Source organism: Pavona decussata, unplaced genomic scaffold, assembly GCF_977016875.1.
Source record: "Pavona decussata unplaced genomic scaffold, jaPavDecu1.1 SCAFFOLD_11, whole genome shotgun sequence".
NCBI classification, from domain to species: Eukaryota; Metazoa; Cnidaria; class Anthozoa; order Scleractinia; family Agariciidae; genus Pavona; species Pavona decussata.
In genome coordinates, this window is record NW_028145434.1 from 2,362,206 (window position 1) to 2,386,459 (window position 24,254).

General features: G+C 38.5%; 2 protein-coding genes across 11 annotated transcripts in view; one reads left to right on the forward strand and one right to left on the reverse strand.

Moving 5' to 3' along the window:
• Positions 1–24,254, forward strand: part of LOC146488159 (uncharacterized) — a 538,028-nt gene that overhangs the window by 505,326 nt on the left and 8,448 nt on the right. For all 7 annotated transcript variants that reach the window (XM_085121821.1, XM_085121804.1, XM_085121849.1 and 4 more), the window contains one exon: positions 7,567–7,660. In XM_085121821.1, the coding sequence (XP_084977947.1) occupies positions 7,567–7,660 (94 nt within the window). The remainder of the gene's footprint in view (positions 1–7,566; positions 7,661–24,254) is intronic.
• The window catches only part of LOC146488171 (uncharacterized), a 286,546-nt gene that overhangs the window by 239,738 nt on the left and 22,554 nt on the right, over positions 1–24,254 (reverse strand). The gene's annotated exons all lie outside the window — the stretch shown is intronic.

A 24,254-nucleotide genomic window follows, 5' to 3' on the forward strand; every position in this document is an offset into this window, starting at 1 on the left:
CAACAGGGCCTTGACGAATAAGGTCAACCCCTTTTCTCTCCATTTCCTGTCCCCTTGGACTCAAAATTTAGGGTCGGTGGTTCAAATTTAGCCATTAGTTAAAAAGAGGAGTCTGAAACCAGAAGGTGCAGTAACCCAACCAAATGATCATCTGGAAACAAAAGTTGTTATCACAAATGCAAACTGACCAGTTCTTTTAGCCCCAGTTCGCCAAAAATAGCATCCATACTAAATACCATAGATTTCTCCAATCGCGATAAAACGTGACGTTTGTTGGAAAACCCCGAAAGAAGCGACCTTGATTCTCTACCAAGGCAGAACGCTTGGGTATTGATAGCCTGATTCTCAGACGGTCCAGGGCGCTCGCAGCCACACACTCTCTCCCTTCCCCGTCTGATGGACTTCATTCACCTCGAGCGACCTGCATCGTCTGAGAATCAGCCTAAGGTATTGGCTACACCAATAAAAGTCAAATGTTGGGGAAACATTTACCGTATTACTTCACTAAATTTATTTCAAATTGGGTTTGAATATGGATGGTCGGGATGGCAATAGGTTAACTTCCAATGTTAACTTGCCTCTTGTATGAAATTCTACTGTGAAGAACGTATTTAAAAGGAGCCATATCATTAAGAATGTCCCACTCGATCTTGGACTCAAAAAAATCCCTTTAATATTTCTACCACAAAAACTACTTTCCTTAATATTAAAATGCGGTTTGAATGATCCAAAGGCTTCTTTTTTTCCCGATACGCAGATTTTACTTGTGACAAAAATGTGCTAATCTAAGGCAGTGGCAAGTTTTTCAACTACCGCTGAAAACTACCTCGCGCTACCAAAACCTTAAAACCAAGAATTCGATAGTTTATTAAACGTTTTTGCCGCTTCTGTATCATTTGAGACTTTCTCTGATCGAAACAATATGAATTAGGAATACTTAAGAAGACGATTGAATAATTGCAGCGAACTAGACGAATTATTGACTTCGATTGGAGTAAGAGTTCTCAAACGTGGCACCCAAGTATGGCCTAAAACATTGCTCTAGACATGAACTATATTCTATAATTATTAAATAAAATTTTCGGCACACTGCAAAAGTAAACTTAAACATTTTGCTAGTCAGCTCATGTTGTCCTTCGTGACACACCCCTATGGTTGAGAAGTTGTTTTGTTGAGACACTTGTGTGTCACAAGACCCTGATCACTCGTTTGCAAAGCAAGTTTTGTGTCAGTGGTGGAGCCCGCTCCTACTCTTCCAATCGCTCGCAACGAGTGTTCATCAAAGCTGTGCTCACCGAAATGTTTGACCTCCGTCATGTGGTACCCCGAGGGTCCTGCCTCGGGCCAATCCTCTTCTCTCTCTACACATCTAAGCTGTTCGATATCACCAAAGATCACCTTCCTGAAGTCCACTACCTAATGACGAAACTTAGCTCTACTTGTCGTTTCGCCTGGACACGTCGTCTGGTACAGAGATGGCACTTGCTGCCATGTCTGACTGCATGAGAGATCTACGAGCCTGGATGACTAGAGATAAGCTAATGATCAATGATGGAGGTGCTACTGGTCGGCACGCGTCAGCAGCTGTGCAGGGTGCAGATAGATGCAATCACAGTCGGTTCCTATCAAGTATCACCAACTTCATCAGCCAGGAACTTGGGCGCCTGGTTGGACTCTGAATAAACTGTGAATGACCACGTGAATAAACTCTTCATCTTTATAACATCAAGCATATAATGAAGTACTTGTCGCAGCAAACTACTGAAAATGTCGTACATGCCTCTTTCACTAGTCGTTTTGACTACTCTTATATGTGTGCAACAACATAAGTCTAGCGTGTACACAACACGGCTGCGTGGATGATCTTTGTCATACTACACCAACACTTTTCAGCTTGCATTGGCTTCCTATCATGTCTCGCGTTTAATTTAAAATCTGTTTGTTTACCTTTAAGCATTTCACGGCCTTGCTCCAATTAGTAGAAAGATCCTCACAGGTAGCACGCAATTTAAGCAGTTGCGGAAAAAGGTCGAAGAGGTCATGGGTTTAATCCCGTTCAAGCCTGAATTTTTTTCAGGATTTCTTTTCGCAACTGGTTAAGGTGCGTACGAACTGCGAGGATCTTTCTTCTAACTAATGTTTCATCTGCAGTTCAAGATATGATGTTTCATATATTCATATTCATTGATAATAATATAATAATATTTATTTATATGTCGCCTAAATTCTACTATACAGTTTTCAAATGCGCCTCACAAATATAAGCTGTGTATAATACTAATGAATAATAACAATAAACTTTACGTATGTGTATAAAATATATCACAGCTTTATTCGTACGCTTGAGTAAAAAGTGCAGTTTTAAGCTTCTGATTAAAAGTACTAAAGTTCGAAGTGCTTCTGACGTCGTAAGGAAGAGAATTTTACAATTTCGGTGCGGCTGCTATAAATGCTCTATCGCCAAGTGAAGGTGAGGTCTTAATTAAGGGTGGCGACAGGAGAAACTTATTCAGGAGAAATTTATTCATCCTTCACGGGTACAGTATGAACTCACAATATGACCAGCTCCCAATTGGCTTGATAGCTCAGTTGGTAGAGCACTGCACCGGCATCGCATAGGTCATGGGTTCGAATCCCGTTCAAGCCTGAATTTTTTTTCAGGCTCTCTTTTCGCAACTGCTGAAGTTGCGTACAAACTGCGAGGATCTTTCTTCTATCTAATTTGCTTTCTGTTTTCCTATTAATCTCTTAACCATGCGTGACAATTGCCACGTGTGCCATAGAAGTTTAGTTTCTTAACAAAATTGTGTGATTTGCTGTATCCATGCAAACACCTTGATAAGTCATCAAATATACCAACTACATTTTTATTTTCATCGACATCCCTTGTTACATATATTATCTCCAAGTTTAATTATCGCTTGATTTGTTGAGTTTTTCTTTTAAATTTATTTTGATGGTGATATTGATGATCAGATCTTGTTTTATCAACGTAGGTTTTTGTAAATAAGCTTTTCAAATTTTTTCGCAAAAAAATAAAATGGATAGACAGTCTGTAATTAGAAATACCGCTTTAATCCGATGATTTACACACAGGCGTTAATATAGCTACTTATGGTTGGTCTATTTTTCCAGTTGAAAATGTTATTTTGAAAATATGGGACAATAGTATCGATATATGGGGGGAAATATATTTACCTATTAATCCTTGCGAGCAGATTCCTGCGTTACAGAGACATTCGATATTCCCTTGGTATCGTTGCCCAGAAATATAAAGTTTATCCGTAATTAGAGAAGACCTGTGACCTTCTGTCTTAGTTTTTTTTTATGACCGGGGAGAGAGTTTTCCTTGCTTCTTCGATTTCTTAAGGGATGCTCTGCAGTCCCAAATTGAGTTCTCTTTAGAACATTTGCAGACCTCCTCATAAACTCCTTATTTTGTTATCGAAGGGATTTCTTAACAGTAGGTCGGGGTTTCCTATAACCTTTCTTTGTGCTAATCCTATGGACTCTTTCAATTTCAAATGTTCTGCTCATATGTATTGATGATGATTTCCATCGGATTTTATTTTCAAGCAAATGGCCTTTAGTCTTTAAATAGAAATTGGTACATACTTACATCAGACGTGTAAGTTAACAATAATCAATAATGGTAAAACAACTATCGCTGGGCCAATTACAGAGCCTTGCGGTACACCGGACAGGACAGGGAGGTGAGATGATCATTCTTCATTCAGGACAGCACATTGCTCTCTGTTTGTAAAAAAGTATTCGATACACAACAGTATATCACCTCTGATTAATTTGAACCTTGAAGTTGCTATCTGGAAATTCTTTCAAATGAAGTAAAATTCTCCATTTCTCGCTGCTTGTAGAACATAAGCATCCGAAGAAGGATGCCCTTTGTGTTAGATCAAGGTTTGTCTGTTCTGATTAAGGAGCTGTAAACTTTGATTTGCACTACTTTTCTCCTGCGACACCGAAATAGCATGCAAATTTGTAGCACATGTCTCGTAGGTGAATTGACCAGAATATATATATATATTTTTTAGAGCAGAATAGAAAAGAAATTTCGGATCGAAAAACATTGAATGGCTGTTTTCCGTGAGTCTGATTAGTGTTAGCGCACCACGTGTGATGTTTGGAACATTCATGGGCTCCAAATGTCACGAATGTGTATTGATCGCATAATTCGTGACGTGAATTGTGAGCCGCAAGTACCGCACGCTTATTCTATCTTTCCTGAGTGGGAAGAGTTTGAATCAGAGCTTGATACTAGGAAGAGATAAATTTCTGTTCTTCGTCTTTTGGGATATGAGATTTAATTTAGAAAAATTGAATACCAGAAACACTTATTTTAATGAAAATAAGCATTAGTTTCAAGGGTATTTTGACTAGCTTACACAACGTGCATGCTTTAGAAAGCACCCAGCGCCTTGGCCGTACAGCGAAGACTTGAGATGGCAGGCATTGTGGCTTCTGAGCTTTTACTGAAATTAACTGGGTGTTTCCCAGACTACCTTCTCGCATTGTCGCGCACCCTTTTATGCTTTTTATTGGACAACCTTTGTCGAAACAGCTGGAAACACCAATGAAATGCCAGGTGAGCTTTCGCCTGAAAACATGACACCTTCACACGTGAAAAGATCACAGTTGCTATGGTTACATAATAAATCGTGCTTTTGCAATGATTTGGTATTTCATTGGTGTTTACGTAATGAGATAAGATGAGATAAGAAAGTTTTTTTTTACTAATGTGGTTTTCAATAGGGTACTGCGTAAAAAATGACAAAATATTAAATATGAAAAAATATTAAAAATGGATGAACTAAGAAAATGTCACACTAACGAAAACTTTAATTTACATGGCGGCCTGGAGATTCGAAATTCCTCTTTTAAAATATTTCTTTCTTTCGCTGCGCTCACTTGTGAAATATTTTTCAACACTCGAAGAGAAATTTCGCACCTCCGTGTGACCATGTAATATCATGTAAGTTCATTGAGTTATTTCATAAGTAAGTTCATTGGGTTATTTCACACCGTGAGCGGGGTTACGTACTTGGACCTAAATTTTCGCGGTTTTTGACCACACCTAGGACGCATTTTCAAAATCTTGTAATTTTCTTTAAAAAAAATATCTTAGAACATTAAAATATGATTTTCGAAAATAGTAAATCCAAAGGTATCTTCAGTCGAGATATTATAACAATAGAGTTGATGTTCGCGGGCGTAAATATGTTTTTGGCCCGACTCAGGCTCATTTTAGCCCGAGCCGCAGGCGAGGGCTAAAATGAGTTCTGAGAAGGGCCAAAAACATATTTACGCCCAAGAACATCAACCCTATTACTATTATAATAATTTCAGAGGGCATTCACAAAAGGAATCAAAGACAGTACAGTAAGCGATCGCGATATCTTCTGTGAACGCTGCCGGAATCGTGTTTATTTTATTGTACAAAAGCTTTCGTTGTCACAAAAAGTTAAAACTTTGGTAGAACACTGCAAATTTTGTCATAAGAATCTTTGCTTCTAAGTTTTCAAAAGGAAAATAACAGAATTTTGTAAACTGCGAAGAAATAGTCTCTTACGACTGTTAAAATTAATTGTGCAAGTTAACTGAGCTGGTTTCGCTCAAAGAAGACACGTTACATTCACCTCGCCTCCGGCCGTGGAGCTACTACAGGCATTATTTCCACCCATCGCCCACGAGTTTCTGTATTAAAGTCCTCTTCACCTAGCTCAGACGACTGAGAATTTGCTTCTCCGTTAGGTTTTCCATCGATTTTGTAGCTCAAAACAATCTCTTTGCAGATGGCAGCGCTTCCAGTCAAACAAACAAGAAAACGGCGCGAACAGTTGAATGGCTTCCAATTCTGATTGGCTGGCTACGTTTTTTTCTTCTTTCTTATTGGCTCAGAGTAGCGGGCTAAAATATATTTTAGCCCGCTGAATTCTTCATTTTAGCCCGCAAAATACGCCGCAATGCTCAATGAAATTATTATAATAGAAGTTCGAACTAGTGGTCGGTGAAGTGCGGTTCTCGATTCTTAGAGGCAGCCGCTCTTAAAGAATCGTTTTTCTCTCCTGCCCTTAATCGCCTTGTTCTTTCTCCCGCCGTTGGTCACAAAAATTGACTTTGTATTTTGTTGTCTTCGACATATTTTTTTGTTCTTCTTATTAAACGCAGTTGGCGATGCAACTTCCCACCAAATAAACGCAGGCGGAAGCGCAGCTTTCCGTAATTAAATGTGTCACTCGCATTGATTTTCCTGTGGTGCTGCGTACGGACAGTCGGACAAAGGAAAGTGACGTCATAACCTTACCAAAATTTCTGGTATTAGTGGGTTACCAGGGGTGCTTACCATTTACATGGAAAACACGGAAATTCCAGTTGGAAAATCAAATGGTACGCATCATTCCATTTGGAGTACTTCTTAAATTATGGGGTTCTGGTCAAAGTGATGCACTTTTATTACTCCTTTTGGGATTTACAGCTGTTGTTCATACATTTTGCATGTTATCCATATTCTGTTAAGACAAGCTAAATCATTTCGTATCCATGCCGAAAATTTCCACCCAGGTGGTTTGCGTAAATGGTAAACACCCCAGTTTTCTTGTCCATGCGGATCTGTGCACGCGCCATTATCACGCGGAGCCCGGCTAGGTAAATGTTTCAGTGTATCAACCACGGTGATAAAATTTATCGTGTTTTGATACTGAAAATTCACATCAATTTTATGACCAGTTGAAAAAAGGAGGTATGGTGTCGCCTGATATGGTTTTCAAATTAGCACATGTTAGTCGCTTACTGACAATAGCAATTGAAATATGTGGGTTGGGTAAAAATAAACTAGATCATTCAAATTGCATTTTAATAGTAAGGATAGATATCAATTTTGGTGGTAGAAAAATCTAGCAAATTTGTTTTAGAGTCGTTAGTGACATGGCCTTATAAAGGTTGCTCTATGTGCAAGATTCTGTAGAAATATTCCCGTTGGTGTTATGAAAATCCCTGAGACCTTTTATGGCCTCTGAACTGGGTAGCGGTAGTTAAACACTGCTCATCCTAAAGTAACGCGGAGCGCGCGATTGTTTAGGAACTTAACTGCAAACAAAGGTTCTCACTTATGTTGTCTTTCAATGAGCTATTGCCTTCTTTAATAAGCCAAGAATGATGATGAACTCTTTTTTTCCTCTTTATTAGGAGCAAGTGCATGTTTTCAGCTGAGACAGTTTGAAGAAGCTATCAGGTGGTGTAAAAAGGGATTAGCAGTATCCTTCACTACAAATGCTCCCATTGAAATGATTTGTCGTGTTCGAACTTTACAATAGTCTTTCGTTCTTGCTTTTGTGTTCGTACCATCTTGCTTAAGTCTCATAAAAAACCTAAATTCTTTAGTCTTCGTGACAATTCAGTCCAGTTTCGTTGTTGAACTTAAACCCCCCATGAATAAGATAAAGATAGAAAGTGAAAGAAACACAAAAGAAACAAGCAAACATGTTTGAAGAATTTGCAAGCTTTTTGTTTCTTTTTCAACATGCGTGTTATAAATTTGACTGATGTTAGATTGACAAGAAAAACCAGAAATTGGTGGAACTAATGAGGAAGTCTGTCAATGAATACAACAAGCTGCGAGATACAGACGGAGGGAAAGATTCAGGTGAATATAATGTCTCATAAGCTATAATGGAAACGGCATATTGATGAAGAAACCTTAAGATGTCCGGAAGTTTTCTAAAGACCGGCGAATCAAACTAGAAAGAGTTACTAAAATTCAGATTCCATATGTAGTTTCTCTTAGCTTTCTTCTTCTTTCAAACTGAGAAGCTTCCTAAATCAAAACTAATATCATACGATAGCCACGGTATCATTTGAACTTTTTTCGCACTGGCATTTTGGTGCTAACTTTTTTTTTGTTGTTGTTGAATAGCTTGACTTTGCATCTATTTATTAGAATGTGAAAGTAAACCTCTGGTTAAATCTGAAATGGTCGAGTGCAATCGAAATTATGACCAATGTGACATTGCTGGATTGAAATGACTATCACGAGACCAACGAATGAATTCTAGGAGGCATGAAATGGGAACATGTTTGCCAAAAGCAAAACATCAAAACGCCGTACTGTGATTTCGTAAAATGCCAGGTAACTGAGTATTGGGGACGTGCGTTTGGCTGCTTGACGTGCCAGGTGAGCGGGTTGGGGAAACGGGTGGGGGGGGGGGGGGGGAAGTAGTGATACTATATGGGAGCTCACAAAGGGGTGTCACAGGCAATAGTGATCTTGATGATGCGAGAAATGTTTCGACTTGTTTTGGACAAAACTCTTCTTTAAATTTTATTTATCTATTGTCCGGCACATATATCCGTCTATAATTTCTTTCTGTTACAGTGTACCTAATTCATGTGAAATTGGCCAACTAAATCTTTGTAAAGCCTTGCAGTTACTTTATAGTTTATACTACCAAAGTTGCATGCAATGAAACCCTGTGGAGTCTAATTCATGAGAACTGCCAAATTGTGATCACTCGCTCGCGCTTGCACATGCTTACAACACGAGACAGCAAGAAGCCAAGCCACCTGTTTGCGCGTACGGCAAGAATATCGGCATATATATGCGTTATTGACCAAGCGTGAGGTCAAGATGGCTGGATATTGGCCAAGTTCTTTTTTTGCGTTTTTATGGACCGAGACGAAGTCGAGGTCCATAAAAACGCAAAAAAAGAACGAGGCCAATATCCAGCCATCTTGACCGAACAAGCTTGGTCAATAAAGGATTTATTATATGGCTTTACCATCAAGTTAAAACTACAACAACAAAACAAAACACGGCATGAAACTGCTCTACTCGGAAAGAAATTCTTCATAGCCGGCCGGTGCAAGATTTATTTTCAGTGCATTTTTGGATTAGCATGTAATCGTGGAAAACAACGAATCCTAAATTATCTTAGGGCTCTAACTTTATAATGGTTTAAAGGGAGTAAACAATTATTGAGAACGAAAAATTTAGATCCTCGCAAGAACGGGAAGATTTGAATAGAATCCGGCAAACTCGCCATTTTCAGCCGATCGCGCGGTGGTGTAAATAATAAAAATGTTTTCACAGTTTTTGGCCTCCAATCATTAATTCTTGAATGAAACAATAGATTTTGAGATTATATGCAAACATAAGCCGAAAAAAAGAGCAGGTAAATCAGAAAACTGGGCGAAACTTTGACAAGATTTTCTTGTTTACAACAAGCAAGACGCGGCTAAATTAAAAACGTGAGCTTCTTCGGCGAACTTAAAAAAAAAAATACTTTTCCGAACTGCTTTAAACACTAACTGCAACTACCACTACGCTATGATTTAAATACAGTCATTGCAAACCTAGAGAACTTATCAATTTGGCAGTCGACTTGAGGCAATAAGTTTTTCAAAATCAATTCTATCTAAAATACTACACGCAGAGCAACTCACCGATTCAACTCACATTCATTGTAGCTGAAACAAAGTTTTCACTACACCAGGACGATTCCATTCTCTTTCCTTTCCTTTAGTGAGCTTTTTAGTGAGCGTTTTCCCCCAAAACAACGGGAAAATCGAAGAAAACCCGCATTGTTGTTGGGATTAAACTTTCGATGCCAAGCGGACGGGCAACGGGTAATCCCGAGCGGGCAAGATAGCTCCATCTTGCCCGCTCGGGTAGCCAATCACAGCGCAGGATTTGACTCATCTTGCCCGCTCGCGGAGCCAGCCATATAATAAGAATTATTACTGCCTGCCTTTTAACTGTGCTGGGCCTCAACACGGAGCAGTTCAAAGTCCAATTGAAAAGTGATTTCAACTCTGTTAAGGAAAAAAACACAACTGTCTGTCCCGATGAACAGCACAGGGGAGAAAGTGTTATCTGCTCTCTTGATGATGATAAGGTCGTTTCTCCTCTTGTGTTGTTAAGAGTGATGGTAAGGAATGTTGCGTGTTGCTAGATTCTGTTTCATCTAGTTGTTATACTTCTGACACGTTGTTAGGGATCTTAGGAAAATGACCAACGGATATTAAGGCCAAATGAGTTGACATGCTTTAAGCGAAGAGAACTCCTTAACCTGGAAAATCCCCAGTGCGAAATTTGACAAAAAATCTATTCTCATTTGAAGATTACGGAAGCCCATCACAAGAATAGTGAATAAATTATGGCTTCCAGGTTATTCTGGTCGCTGGGTTGTACTTTCGGATAAAACTAATACTAGCCTACTAATTGGCAACCAGTCAGAAGCTATAGCAGGTCAACCACTCTCCACTCCCTTGTGATGAGCAAGGAGATCTTTGTAGCCTGAAAAATCTTACGAGGAAGTTGGAACGGACATGAGCGGATCAGGCCTACAGTGAAATCATCCAAGGACAAAAAGCTGAAGATGTTGTGGACGCAGCTGATCACCCAGCATAGGGAGTTTATTCCTTGGGCGTTCGTTGCACAAAAATTTTTAGAACTTGCTTTAAGATTTCGTAACATCCCGTAGCAGTTGTGGAAGATCTCTCTGACAAGCACGTGCTGCCCCACAGCTTAATTAGATGCCAGGAGAACATTCAGAGATTAAGGCATTGCGATTTAAAAGAGCACTATCTCCCTTTCGTCTGGGTGGTGTAAACAATTACCGCTTGTACACGTAAGAAGAACGCAGTTCTCATGAAGTAGCTGAAATATGAAAACGCCTCGACGTTGATGACAAGATAAGTCGTGGGGTGACATTGAAAAAGGCAAGAGACCTGAAACGACAAGCTGTAGAGATTTTTAAGGTCGTAACCTTCACACTAGAGGTGGCAGTCATATGTGCCTGTGCTTGCTCTACTACCAGTGGATGAGGAGAGCACTTATTCAAACGGCAGCAACTAAGGGCAAACCACATAGTTCGATCAACTTTATTGTACTGCGAGGGAGCAAAGAACTATATGAGATTATTATCTCCTTTTCCGAGTGAGGTGCAGACCAACTAAGTGGAATGTATCCTCCAGAAGGTGTAGGTATTACCAGTTTGTAAATCTGGTAGCATATGAAAGTGTGTGTAACGTACTTTGTGCGTTAAAAGTTGGTTTGGGACGCACAGCTAAATGGGGTCAGAGTTTTCCCAGACAGATCGCTGTTACACATAGCCTTGCTGATCGAATACGATCAATCTCACCCAGTTTGTTTGGATGCATAATTACGTATACAGGCTATACAGCACCATGGTTCTAGTTCGTATCAAAGGTGAAGGTCAGTACTAAAAATTTGTGGAGAGTTGGCTGCAGAAGATTGCTGCTGAGTCTGAGCTTACAAGGAGGCATGTCCCCACCCAAGATAACCCAGCTGCTCAAGTGAGCAGGAGAGAAAAAACTGAGTGAACAGTTTTTTCTAAATGCTGGCCACCAGAACAAGTTATCCGAATACCTGCAACAAGTACATTGAAAGTTAAAGCTAGCCAGAAACTACATGTAAGGTTGCTGTAGGTGTGACTGCCAGGCTTTATGGTGGTCTTAAAAACCCTGCTAGCAGAAGGTTCTTTCTGGTAAGTCTTTTAGCATGTACGAAGTCGTTCGCGTCTAGCCGACTACAGGAAATACTAGAGACGCGAACGACTTCGTACATGCTAAAAGACTTGCCAGAAAGAACCTTCTGCTTGCAGGGTAGGTCTTAAAACATGAATTTGAACTGAGCAAGGCTTTTAACATTTTTGCAAGGTTGTATACCTTGCCCTAACCAGGAAGTCTGGGGTTATTTACAAATAAAGAGTTGAAGAAGGGGCACATGTACATAAACGGACCCCAGACCCCGATAGAGATAAGAGAGGAGGTTTCTGAAGACACCACTGCGGCGACTTTATCCAATAAAACTTTCGTGTGACTCAATGGCTTAAGACAGTAATCTAGTACTCTAACAAAAACAAAGAGAACGTACAAAGCTCCTGCCTTTTTGTAACGAGCATACGTTGTGCTCTATACCAGCTTCCTGTTCCGTTGGCAACATCATCAACAACATCGTCATTTGACGCGGTATTTGAGAAGTTCAACTTCTTTCTCCATTTTCACGTCCTCAGCGTTACTCATTTTTGATCACATGGTCATTGAGACTGACATGATCATTAATAAATCATCCCGCGAACTTGGCTGAATATATATTATCGTACAAATTTTTAATTTATTAATAGCGGAGCTCTCGCGCGCGCCGCAGGCGCGCGCAGCGGAGCCCCATAGCTAAGAGAATTTGGTAACCCGTGAATGCGAGAAAATTTGGTTTGGTTATGACGTCACTTGTGTCCGTCCATGCGACCGTCCGTACGACGTACGCAGCGCAGCGGTTGTTTCGCCCGAAAGTCGATTCGCCCGACGGTATATCGCCCGGACTCACGTCGATTAGAGCGATGTTTTAAATAATAAAATGGAAAACTTACATTAGAAGAAATAACTATAAGGTCTACACGATAAAACGAGCGGATGTAAAATCAGTAAAAATTGTTCAAACAAACTAAAAGAGGTCCTTACGTTGAGGTGCCGAGTTTCTCCGAGATGTTAGGGGATGATTGATTATGATTTCAAGACAAATAGCTATGTCGACTTGTAACAAATATTATTTAACTGATTTATTTTTGTTAGCGGGAAATTTTACCGCGAAGTGAAAACTTTGAACTAATTATGAAATCCATATGGAATTTGTGAATACGGTGTATTTCGTCGTGCGAATCGACGCAAGTTCTGGCGAAACGCTTTCGGGCGAGTCGACTTTCGGGCCAAACAACTACAATTAGTTAGTACCACAGGAAAACTCAGATTGTGTGAAGTTGTGCTGCAATCGTGCCGCGACCATTGTTTGTTTAGCGTCTCCCTCTACTAACTATGGCGGGAAGTTGCTTTTACGAAATACAAAAAGACATTTTGAAGACAACAAAATACAAAGTCAAGTTATGTAGCCGACAGCGGGAGAAACAGCAAGTCGATTAGCGGCGGGAGAAACAAATCGACTCACACATCATCAGAACTTTGAAGTGGAACCATCTTACTCGGACCCAGCGCGACGAATCGTTGAATTTTTCCTCTTGAAGTGAAACGTTTCGCTGACTTGATGTTGTAAAACGAATGGAAAATCAGGAATTAGAATAAAAGGACTGGTTATTCTCAGAAGAGGCGAGTATATTCATGTTATTTTGTTGACAAAACTTTGCTTGTTTGCTGTCTTGCAAGAACTTGTTGTTTTTGCAGTGTTGACACGCCGTCTACTGCTAAATACTGCTTACTTCCCAGGATTCTTTTGAGCTCACTTTTTTCGGTCCATGTTCATTATTTCCCTTGGAGTTTTATTTTCTAATCTACTCCAAATTTTGCCTTCCAACAGCGGGAGAAAGAGTATAAATACGACTCGCGGCCGGTGGGAGAGTTGGCATAAACAGCAACCGAAACTTGAAGTGAACTCATTTTACTCCGATCCGGCCTGACAAAACGTTGGATTTTTCCTCTTAAAGTGGAATGTTTCGCTCACTTAGCGTTGTAAAACGAACGAAAAAATCAGCAGTGAAATAAATGGACTGGTTATCCTCAGAAGAGGCGAGTATATCCATGTGATTTTGTTGAAAAATCTTTGCTGGTTTGCAAGATACTGATTTCTTGCACTGTCTGACACGCAGTTTAGCTTAATACTGCTAATTTTAGAGTAGTCTTTTTCGCTCATTTTTTCGGGCTTTTTTTATTTTTTTTTCCTTAGAGTTTTATTTTCTAATCTCCTCCAATTTTGCTTTTCAACAGCGGGAAAAAGAGCAGGGCAACTAGCGGCGGGGGAAACATATGGACTCTTTTGGAGGCGGTATAACAAACAGCGGCCGAAGAGAAATCATTTTACTCTGATCCGATGGACGCGACGAAACGTTGCATTTTTCCCCTTGAAGTAAAATTTTTCGTTTACTCAACGTTGTAAAACGAACGAAAAATCAGCAATGAAATAAAAGGACTTGTTATCGATCTTCAAAGAGGCGAGTATGTTATTTTATGTGATTTTGTTGACAGAACTTTAATTTGCTGTTTTGCAAGATATTGTTTTTCTTGAAGTGTTGACACTGCAACTTGTTTAACTTTTGTAAAAGCTACTGCTAACGCCAGAGCAGTCTCTTGTGCTCATTTTTGGTCCATGTTTGTTATTTCCCTCGGAGGTTTATTTTCTTATCTCATCCGGTTTTGCTGCATTTAAGAAAATTTGATTCTCAGGTAAAAATATAGTTAGTCTAACAAACGTCTTGCAATACACTGTGAAAACTACTGAAAAGTTTTTTCTCGCATATATTTCTATTTTAACATTTATTTGTGGCAATCTTTACAGAGAACAAACACAAATACTTAAAAGAATAGGATGTAAGGGCAAAGATTAAGATTTGTGAGTATTATTATATTTATTCGCTTGTTTGTGCAAATTTTTTAAAGATCGTTGTTTAGTTTATCTCTGTACTGATTGCTATATATACACAAGTTCGCCTTGAAAAAGAATAATAACAACAGAAAAAAAAATATATCAATAGGAAGCTATAGGAGGAAGTACCCGTCCTGAATATTTACCTTCAGTGTACATACGAGCAATATTTTGATACTTGATTTTGGAACCCCACTTGCATAATCATGTAGCTTAGAATGCCTCTTTTACTGAAATGGGTTTTTGGGTTCAAAAGGATACCTTACTACCTTATATAACAGGTAGTATATGTATTCACATAAAGCCGAGTATAATTTAAAGTTTGATTTTGAAGCGGCAGGAGTATTTTGCAGAATGCTGAATGCCGAATTCATAGAAGTCCTTTGATGGAATGGCTGCCATAACAACAACTTAAAGCTAAATGTCTGTATAACCAGTGTTTAACCCTAGACAGTTAAAAGAGAAGTGCTTAGACCTAAATAACTTCATTCGTTGCTTAAAGGGGAAGTACCATGGGGTTTAATTGACCTCTTTTGTTAAAAATGGTGAAATAAGACCTTCACTTTACTACAAAGTAATTCTAGAACAATGAGAGGAGAAAAATCAACTCAATTCTTGACAGGAACGACTCATGATTTGTTCTAGCACATTTTGGAAACAAAAATACGAGAACTTGAAAAACATTGGTCTAATATTTTTGAAGTTTCAATCCATTGCAACCTACTCTGTCCCTGGCCAGAGGCACTAATCAACAGTTTTCTTGCACTGGGGTGATAATTTATATCAAACCTAGCCACCAATTTTTTTGTTCCTGTTGTCAGGCAACCATTTTTCGGTTTTGAAATTACATCAAATTTTCGTGATACTTCCCCTTTAATGCTAAACTGTCATAGGTAGCATAAAATGCAACATTCAGCATTCAGCAAAATTCCCCTGCCGGTTAAGCAACAAAAAATATTATTAAGGTCTAAGCACTTTTCTATACTATCTAGGGTTAAGCAATTCACCAATTTAACGCAAAGCATGTGGCACTCCGTCCACTTCTAGTGCTGCACCTTTTCTTCGCCGGGGATGGTCAAGTTCACTCTCGCTATCATCACTCACTCTCACTAAACATCCCCTCACTTTCACTGCACCATGTTTCACCCACAGCAACAGTGTCGTCTCCATCACTTTGATGATCAGATAAATCAGATTTTAAGTAAACGTCAAGTTCAAAACCATAAAGAGATTTTAACCCTGTAGTCAATAGTAGTAACTCTCTCCAATATTTTTATTGTAATCCTTGTTCTCGGTTTCGTCAGTTCTCGATGGTTGCTTGATTTTGCAAATCGTTGGAGAAATGGAGATGATTTAAATGGTCTAGGTATATTTTAACTAGCTCCTCAGAAGCCACAAAGGTACACTATAGAAGAAAAGTCTGTAATTTCCTTCACTGTGTTCAGCTTTCCTTCATTGAATGATTTTTTTATTTGCGCTCTAGGCATAAAGTAATCAACTGGTTGTGCTGTTTCGTCTAAAGAAGTAGCCAGAGATTCAAAGACACTTTAATTTGTACCTTGTTTTTTCTTCATCCGGGAAAGGGTGTGGAATAATTTTCTGCCCATCATGGAGCCAGCCAACCAATTTTTGCATGAAGCGCACTGCTGCTCTTTCTTAACCTTGTAGGACTATCTTTGACAAATTCCATGTATAACTCTCAGACATCATGGTGATCATTTATTTTATGGTCACAAATTCAAGAAAAATAATTATAGCCTGGGATATGTTTTTCGCTGAACTTTCTTATTCCTTCATGAAATTATGATTAGCTGGGTAGAATTGGAAAAAAAAATGCGTCCTCCTTCTTTGTTACAAATGCCCTTTAATGTAATCTGACAGAACAGGTGCATCTTCAATGCGCAATGTTGTCATGACCAACCCTCCATGCATTTCTCTCTATTCTTTATCTTCGGGATTTTCATGTACTCAGCTAGTCACAGCTATCTTCTAAATTTCTCCATCTGATTTGACATGAAAAATTATATTCCCATTTTATAGAAATGCTATCGATAATGGCTAGCACCTCCAACTGCAGAATTATTTCTTTCAGATTCCCCCTGGCCACTGTCTTCATGTGCTCGATGTATCCTGATGAGGTAATCAGAGTCTCCAAATTCTGGACATTTCAGCATCTTGGAACCTGACTTCATCAAACAACATTATCTTAACAACATTATTTGTGATATAGATCACATTTAAAAATGGCTGCAATTGTATTTCTTCTCCAGAAAAAATTGATTTTTAAAGACAATCTATTGGTATGTTAAAGAGATTATACAGTTACAATTAATTTGTATGATGACTGAACATTTTTTTTTAAAAAAAGAAGGTAGAGGGCTAGAACAATGTAACTATTGTGCATGGAATATTAGAATGATTCCTTGGCAAAGCAATCAACAGCTATTTATATAAATGTGGTTTATGACATAAAACCACTGCATTCTCTATGCAGTGAATGTCAGCCTTTATATCATTTTAATTTTTAGTAAAGGATTTTTTAAAGTGAAATTTATTAGTTACCGGTAATTATAATGCAAATGTCATTAAATGTTAAGACTCCAGAAATGCATCGGGTGGAGGGGGGGGGGGGGGGTGGGTTCCAAAATATGAAAGGGAGAATTTTATAAATAATCATAGGCCCCCATATGCATAAATTATGAACCTTCCCTCAGGAGTGTTTTAAAATCTGCCACTGCCTGGGCACAAAAGCCATGCACAGAGGGTGTAACCTTTTCTGGTAGATTTAGACCTTGTGTTTTAGCCGTAACAAAAAATAAATTGATGTAAGCTTTTTATTTACCATCACAGATCATGACAGATGTGATGAAAACACTGTATAGCTCAAGAATCACTTTGTTAATGGAAGTTTTTGTTGAGGCAGTTCATAAACTTGTAAATTATGCATTCTTGTGTGAACGTTTCGGGGCACTTTTCCTATCAAGGGATAGATCCAGTTGTGTATTTAATTTCTTACCTTTTTATCAATGTTTATGATGGCAGGAACCAAATAGAATAGGCACTTACTGGGCATGTAACATTTTTCTTCAGCAGTAAAGATTTTAATTAGTTGCATGGCCATGTAGGGCTATCGCTCTAGCATGGTGTGTACAACAGAGATTGGCCACTGGATGTCTGGGCCTAGCTGTGTTTATAAGCAACAGAGCACTGTCACTCAATCATTCTTATAACTATTCAACTGATAAAGAGGCGTAACAGAAATATGCTGAGCAAGGGGCATTCCCTGTATACATTTCCCATCACTCACCAATAATATGGAGAGGAGATGGCTGATATTCAGGCCATATTTAATGCAACCAGACTGTGGCTTCTGTTGATAACTGTGATTTAACAGATAAAAGGTCAAACTTCTTATCAGCCATCTCTTTTAATTAAAAGAAAACTTTCAAATTTGGTAGTGAGTAATGAATTATGAAAACTTAATATGTACAGGTATTATTTTTACAGTGCAATTTCAGTTATTTGAACCCTCAATTTTTTCGACACTCCTGATTCTTTGAACAAATAGTGGTTAATTCTCTTGGATTTGCTTCAGTCAGATTTTTACCTCCTATTTTTTGAACAAAATTCTGTTTCCCTTGCAGGTTAAAAACAATTGGTATTTCACTGTTCAGTGATTCAGTTATCATATTTTTATTATACCAATGTTATACCCCAAGTTAATTGTTTTCTTTTACTTACTTCTGATTACCGTACAATAACTGTTTATTTTTCATGGGTTTTGTGACGTCAGTGACCAGTGGTACAGTTTTCTACACCTTATCACATAGTCTGGTATACATCTTTTTCAGTAACATAAGGAAAAACACTAATATTATTTTCCTTTTCCATTCTGTCCACTGGGTTTATGTAAAATCTTCTTTATTTAATATATAAGAACAGTTTAAACCACTGATTGTTTTGAAGAATGAAGACTAATAAAATGCTTTTAATTTGCAATGTTTCAAGCAAAATATTAGCTGTACATCATTTTGTGAATTCAGAAGAGGACTATTACAGTTGTATATGCACACTCAACTCTCTTTAAGCACTCTTGTACCTTCCATTTTTTTTCCCTCGGAAAAACCAGATAATGAAAAGTAAAGTAAGAAATATTTTTGCAGAATGCTTATTAAATGATATATGGTAGGTTAATCTTGCTGTATAAAAATGAATGGGACTTCTCAGATGAGGTGCTATCCATAAGCTGGAGTGATGTCTGAGGCTGCAGCAGTGTAATGTTTAGCAGTCTAATGACTTCTTCAATTGGGATTTTGCTTGTAAGGACAAAAGGTTAATAGGTTGAAGCAAGGCCTGTACTTAAATTGAGAAACCAGAGAATGAAATCTGCAGGGGAAATTTTTGTGGTGAAGAAAACCGCTTAATTTTCTTCTCAGTATTACCTCAGTAAGGAAATGTGGTCCATGCAAGGTAAAGTAAAACTCTTTGACTTTGCAGGATTCATTAACCCATTACACCAGGATTTTGATCACTGATGGACCAAATGTAGTCACTAGGGCAATGGGAAATTTAAGTGGTTTCCTTCCCTCACAGACATTTACACTCCAGAGATAATTATTATCTGATTTCCCAGTTATATAATCAGTACTGCACAGCACAAAATTTCATTGTCCCTTAATTATTGTGTTATTTCTTTACTTTACTCCTTGAGTGAACTCTCATGTAGCAACCTGTAAAAAAACTGCTGGGGATAACTGACCCCATAACTGCCTGTTGGGTTTTTTTGGTAAAGATTTTGACAGGGACAGTGGAGGATTTAATTACCCAAGTGTTATTTGATTTCATGTCAAACAATTTACTTACTTTAAAACCAGGTAACAAATGGCACTAGGGACTGCAAAAACAATTTTTTTCCTGTTGAATAAATATTATTAGACTTACGAAACTTATTGCGTTCAACAATTACATAGAAAGAACGTACTCCTTACACAGATTGGAGTCAAGATTGTATGGGACAACCAACCTTGATTGCCATGAATGAAAGGATCTTGGGTCAATTGAATCTGGCACCCCCTGCAGAATTTGTAGGGGCAGATGATATCATCACCAACATTGTAAAGGAGGGAGAACCTAGGATCGCGGTCAACAAAATATGCACTCTCTAATTAACAAATCGACGGCAGTTTTCTATAATGGTCTATACTCTTACAGACCATAAAATGACGTCAAAAAATGTTTAAAACTCAAGTGGAACCACGAGCCGCAGGCGAGTGGTTTCACTGCTAAGTTTTGGACATTTTATGGTCTATAAGAGTATAGACCATAGAAAACTGCCGTCGATTTATTTTTTACAATAACATGGAAAAAGTACGAGCGGAATTGGCTATTTTTATTTCGTTGAGAAAGCGCGTGCGTTACATCTGATGTCATTTTTATTCTGTACTCTTAAATTGGAAAGTTATACTGCATTCTTACATGTACATGTAGATTTAGTTAAAGTGCACCTAACCACTACATTTTTTTTTTCGCTTAAACAAATCCTCCTATTGTCTGGATTATTCCCTCGCAAAAAGGCATCTTGACTCTCTAGTAAATCAATATCAAGGCTGATGGAACTGAGCACCTAGTTTTGAGATTCTACAAAAACCAAAATAAACAACTCTATGTGTACAAGAATAGCTATCAACCTGGGAAAAACAAATTTTTAAAATGAGCTTTTTAATCTAATTTATTGAATTAATCAGCTACAAGTACAGTATTTTAAAGAAAATAGAAAAATGACACAAAGCTTAACTCGACTTGAAACATTTATCCTGTATTCTCCAATGTGCATCTCTCTCAAATAGAATCTAAACATCAACAAAAAAAATCACTCAATTTGACTACAAAACGATGAAATTTAAAATATTTTGAAAATCCCCATGATTAATGACTCGATTTTAATTGGTCCGCATTTTGAAACGATCTCTTAGTATTGTGCATATTATGTAATATAGCCGACCACATGAATTCATATAACGACACTGGCCTACTATTGTCCGTATTAACTTGCAATTTTAACATTATATTGATTAAACATCAAAGGTTTCTTTTAGAAAATTGCTCCCCCTAGTACAAAGGTGCGTGTGCATCCATTGTGCATAAACTGACAAATATTTGAAGTTAGTCCTTACCTCCTAGATTGACAGAGCCGTCGGACCTTTTGCCTTTCGCCGACACAGCAAAACCCCTTCTACTTTTCACATTTATCACACTAAAAAATTTCCTTCAACCCAACAGATCTGCTGTAGAACGGAACATTTTTCACACAGTCACGCAGGAAAAATAAGATGAGGCGACTAGGAAAACTTCGATCGCCTACAAATTTGAAAACTTCTCCTAAGTTTCCTAGCGCTTAAAAGGATCCTTGATCCACCACGCTGATTAGATGCACCATCCTAATACAGGAAGACGTCTAAACACAGCTATTTTTATCGAAATCTCTAGAACAAAGCAAGACAACTAAATTCTCCAATTCGTCCGCCATATTTGTTTATGAAATTGAAGTTTGGGCGTGTGTACGAAGAATCTGGGTACTAGCAATCTTGGTACCCACGCGCGGAGGCTCTGGGGACGAGATTGCGACAAATCAGCATTTTAATGCAGAGGGCACAATTATTTTTTATGGGCAGTTTGCTGCATATGCACTAAAAGTATATATAACTGCAGAAAGGATGAGGAACTGGTAAGGTTACTACGTTCATACGATAAGCAGATTTCTATAAATGCTATGAAAAAAATTGGAGCTCCGCTTTTAGGCTTGGCTAAATATATATATTATGGTTCGTGTCATGTGAAGATCGACGTTTCTCTCCGACACGATCCTTACACGTTCTATCTGTCTGAAGCTGACGTACGGAGCGTGTTGGTTGATCCAAACTCATTTAGACGAACTTACCTGAGACAAATGTCGAACTTATCATGAACTTAATCCGCTCGGTTTGGTTCGTCTCATGGAAACCTCGACGTTTGAACAAGGCCTCAGACTAGATATTCTAACGGTGAGTTTTGTTGGGCTTATACACGAAAAGGATTCCCCACAATTTTTATGCCAATTAATTGCAAGTTAAAAGGAAATGTGAGGTAATATATTTTTAAGCCTGGCGAGCAAATGAGAATAATGTAATAATTATTCAGTAATGACACAGGCAAACTCGGAAAAAGAAATTCCGAGTGCTCCAATCAGGATTCGAACCTAAGACCTTTCTATTACTAGTTCTTATGCTCTACCCCTGAGCTATAGGAGACTCGTGGGAGCTAAGGCCATTAAACTAGGCTCATGGGACAAACATCCTGCATACTGCTAGGATTGGAATGTCAATAAGTGGCATATGCGAAATGAAAGGAAACGTGATGTAATATTTTAAGCCTGGTGAACAAATAAGAATGATGTATTACTCAGTAATAATACAGGCGAACTCGGAAAAAGAAATTCCAAGTGCTCCTATCATTAAACCTAGTCTAATGGCCATAGCTCCTACGAGTATCCTGTAGCTAAATGGTAGAGCATCCGAACTAGTAATCGGAAGGAATTAAAATATTACATCACTTTCATTTCATTTCATTTCATTTCACATTCCAATCCCAGCGGTATGCAGGGCATTTGTCCCATGAACCTAGTTTAATGGCCTTAGCTCCCACGAGTCTCCTTTAGCTCAGTGGTAGAGCATCCTAACTAGTAATCATGAGTTCTTAGGTTCGACTGGAAATTTCTTTTTCCGAGTTTGCCTATGTCAATACTGAATAATACATCATTCTCATTAATTACAAGTTTAAAAAGCTTGTTCTTTTTATATTTCCCTGTGTTTAAATGTTAAGACGTCTTGACACTTCCGCAATTTCTTTTAACCGCAGACTGTAATAAATTTATACCAATTAATCTAGCACTTCATTCCACCACCAATATTTAGTTCGACCGGGCTTTTCTTTCGTCATACTTATAAAGGTTACTTTCTGCAGACTATTCTGTTAAGGCAGCATTGATGAAGTTTTGCTTTAGATAGAAAACTGGTGTTGAATCTTTTTAGCACCGGTTGACAGATATAAACCTCTTCAACAAGCAATATTTCTAGAAGACACAACCCTTGTTTTAATGGACTCAACGAGTCTATACACGAATATGCCACAAGAGGAGGGAATATTCACATATTGTGTAAGGCTTATAACGCCTTCTATAAAACAACAACTCCGCTCTGACTTATTTTAACTGCTATGATTACGAAAAATGGCAGCCGCCTTCGCCAATATCTTCATGACAAATGTTGAAACAAAAATCGTAATCCAAAGCGGTCTAAAACTACTTGTTTGAAAAAGCTATATTGATGACATTTTTTCCTTCTGGAACACAACCAGAAAGGAAATTCTATAGTTCATTGAACAACCTAATAAGCACCATTCCACTATCAAATTCACGGCTGAAATATCTGAAAGAGAAACAAACTCCTTTGACACCAACGTGAGAGATTTAGAGAGGAATTGGTGCTCAATGTACGCACCCATTTTAAACCGATTGAGACCTTTCGGTACACTTTCTTCTCTTTATGGCACCAATATGTAGTTAAAAGAGGGTTCATCAAAGGAGAGGTTCTTAGACTTCTCCGAGCTAACTCTTCTTAGACACTATTTGACGAGAACATACTACGAAATCAGTGCCTCACCTAAAACAAGTGCTCATGAACAACTGTAGTCACAGCAGCCTCTACTAACAGAATTATACAGATTCACCCAGTAAAATACAAAAGGAAACATTCTCTGAAGGGCACAATCGTGCGAGCAAAATTTCAAAATGCTGAAACATGGGTGAGGGAGTCGCGCAGCCTTGCCGCTCTTTATTAGCACAGGGATTCATTCCACATACCTCCCAGACACAACTGCACATCCAGAAGTTGGTGTATGATGAGCTGTGAAAACGTTTCCGCCTTCCATAGTGGAGTGAGTTTGACTACAACAAATGTGAGAAGAGCAAGTTGGTTCCCACGCCTGTGAAAATAAACAAAGCGAGCCAGTCATAATGCTATGATTTTTGTGGGTCAGATCAATAGACAGAGAAGAAGTCTTTCTCAGTAGCATGACAGCCATAAGTATTGAAACAAGAATATCTGTCTTTATATGTTTCAATACAGATTTTTAAAATAAATTTAAGTTTACAAGATCATGCCCATGCAATCCAAGACACCGGTGGGAATGACAATTGAACGGAAGTATGGTAGCAACGAACAGACGGAGCGACCTAAAGCCTGGTGTTCACGTACGAGGCAAGGCACTTATGTTGCGTCGCACCGGTTTACGCGTAGGTTTCTTGTGGTTATGCTTGCGTGGTACGTGTAAACCAGGCTTAAAAAGTGAGACCACATAGACCACTGAATGACCAACATAATAACCATACAGTTAGTCGTGCGGATTCACGATACGATGAAATGAACGAATGACAACCGAGTGCCAGCTAAACCATACTTCTGAAAGAACGGGTAACAAAGCCAATTGGACGGTTGCATTTCTGGGAATGTGGGGTATTTACGTGGTCTAATGCACACAAAGTTGATCTGATCCACAAAAAGGGGGCCGCTCAAATACAGGATATATGGGATGGAAAGTCGAAAGCAGAGCATTCATTGAGCTTTATAGTAGTTCCCTGCTTCGTTCATTGAAACCCCAAGAATTCATTTTGAGACTGAGGATGATGACTGCCATGAAAGGAAGACCAGATAAGGTGTATGTGAACCATGGATCAATACCTGCTGGAACTACATGGTGCTTCAGGAAAGGTGTGTGTGAAGAGAAGTTGAACCAGCTCCTTGCTGAAAACAAAATC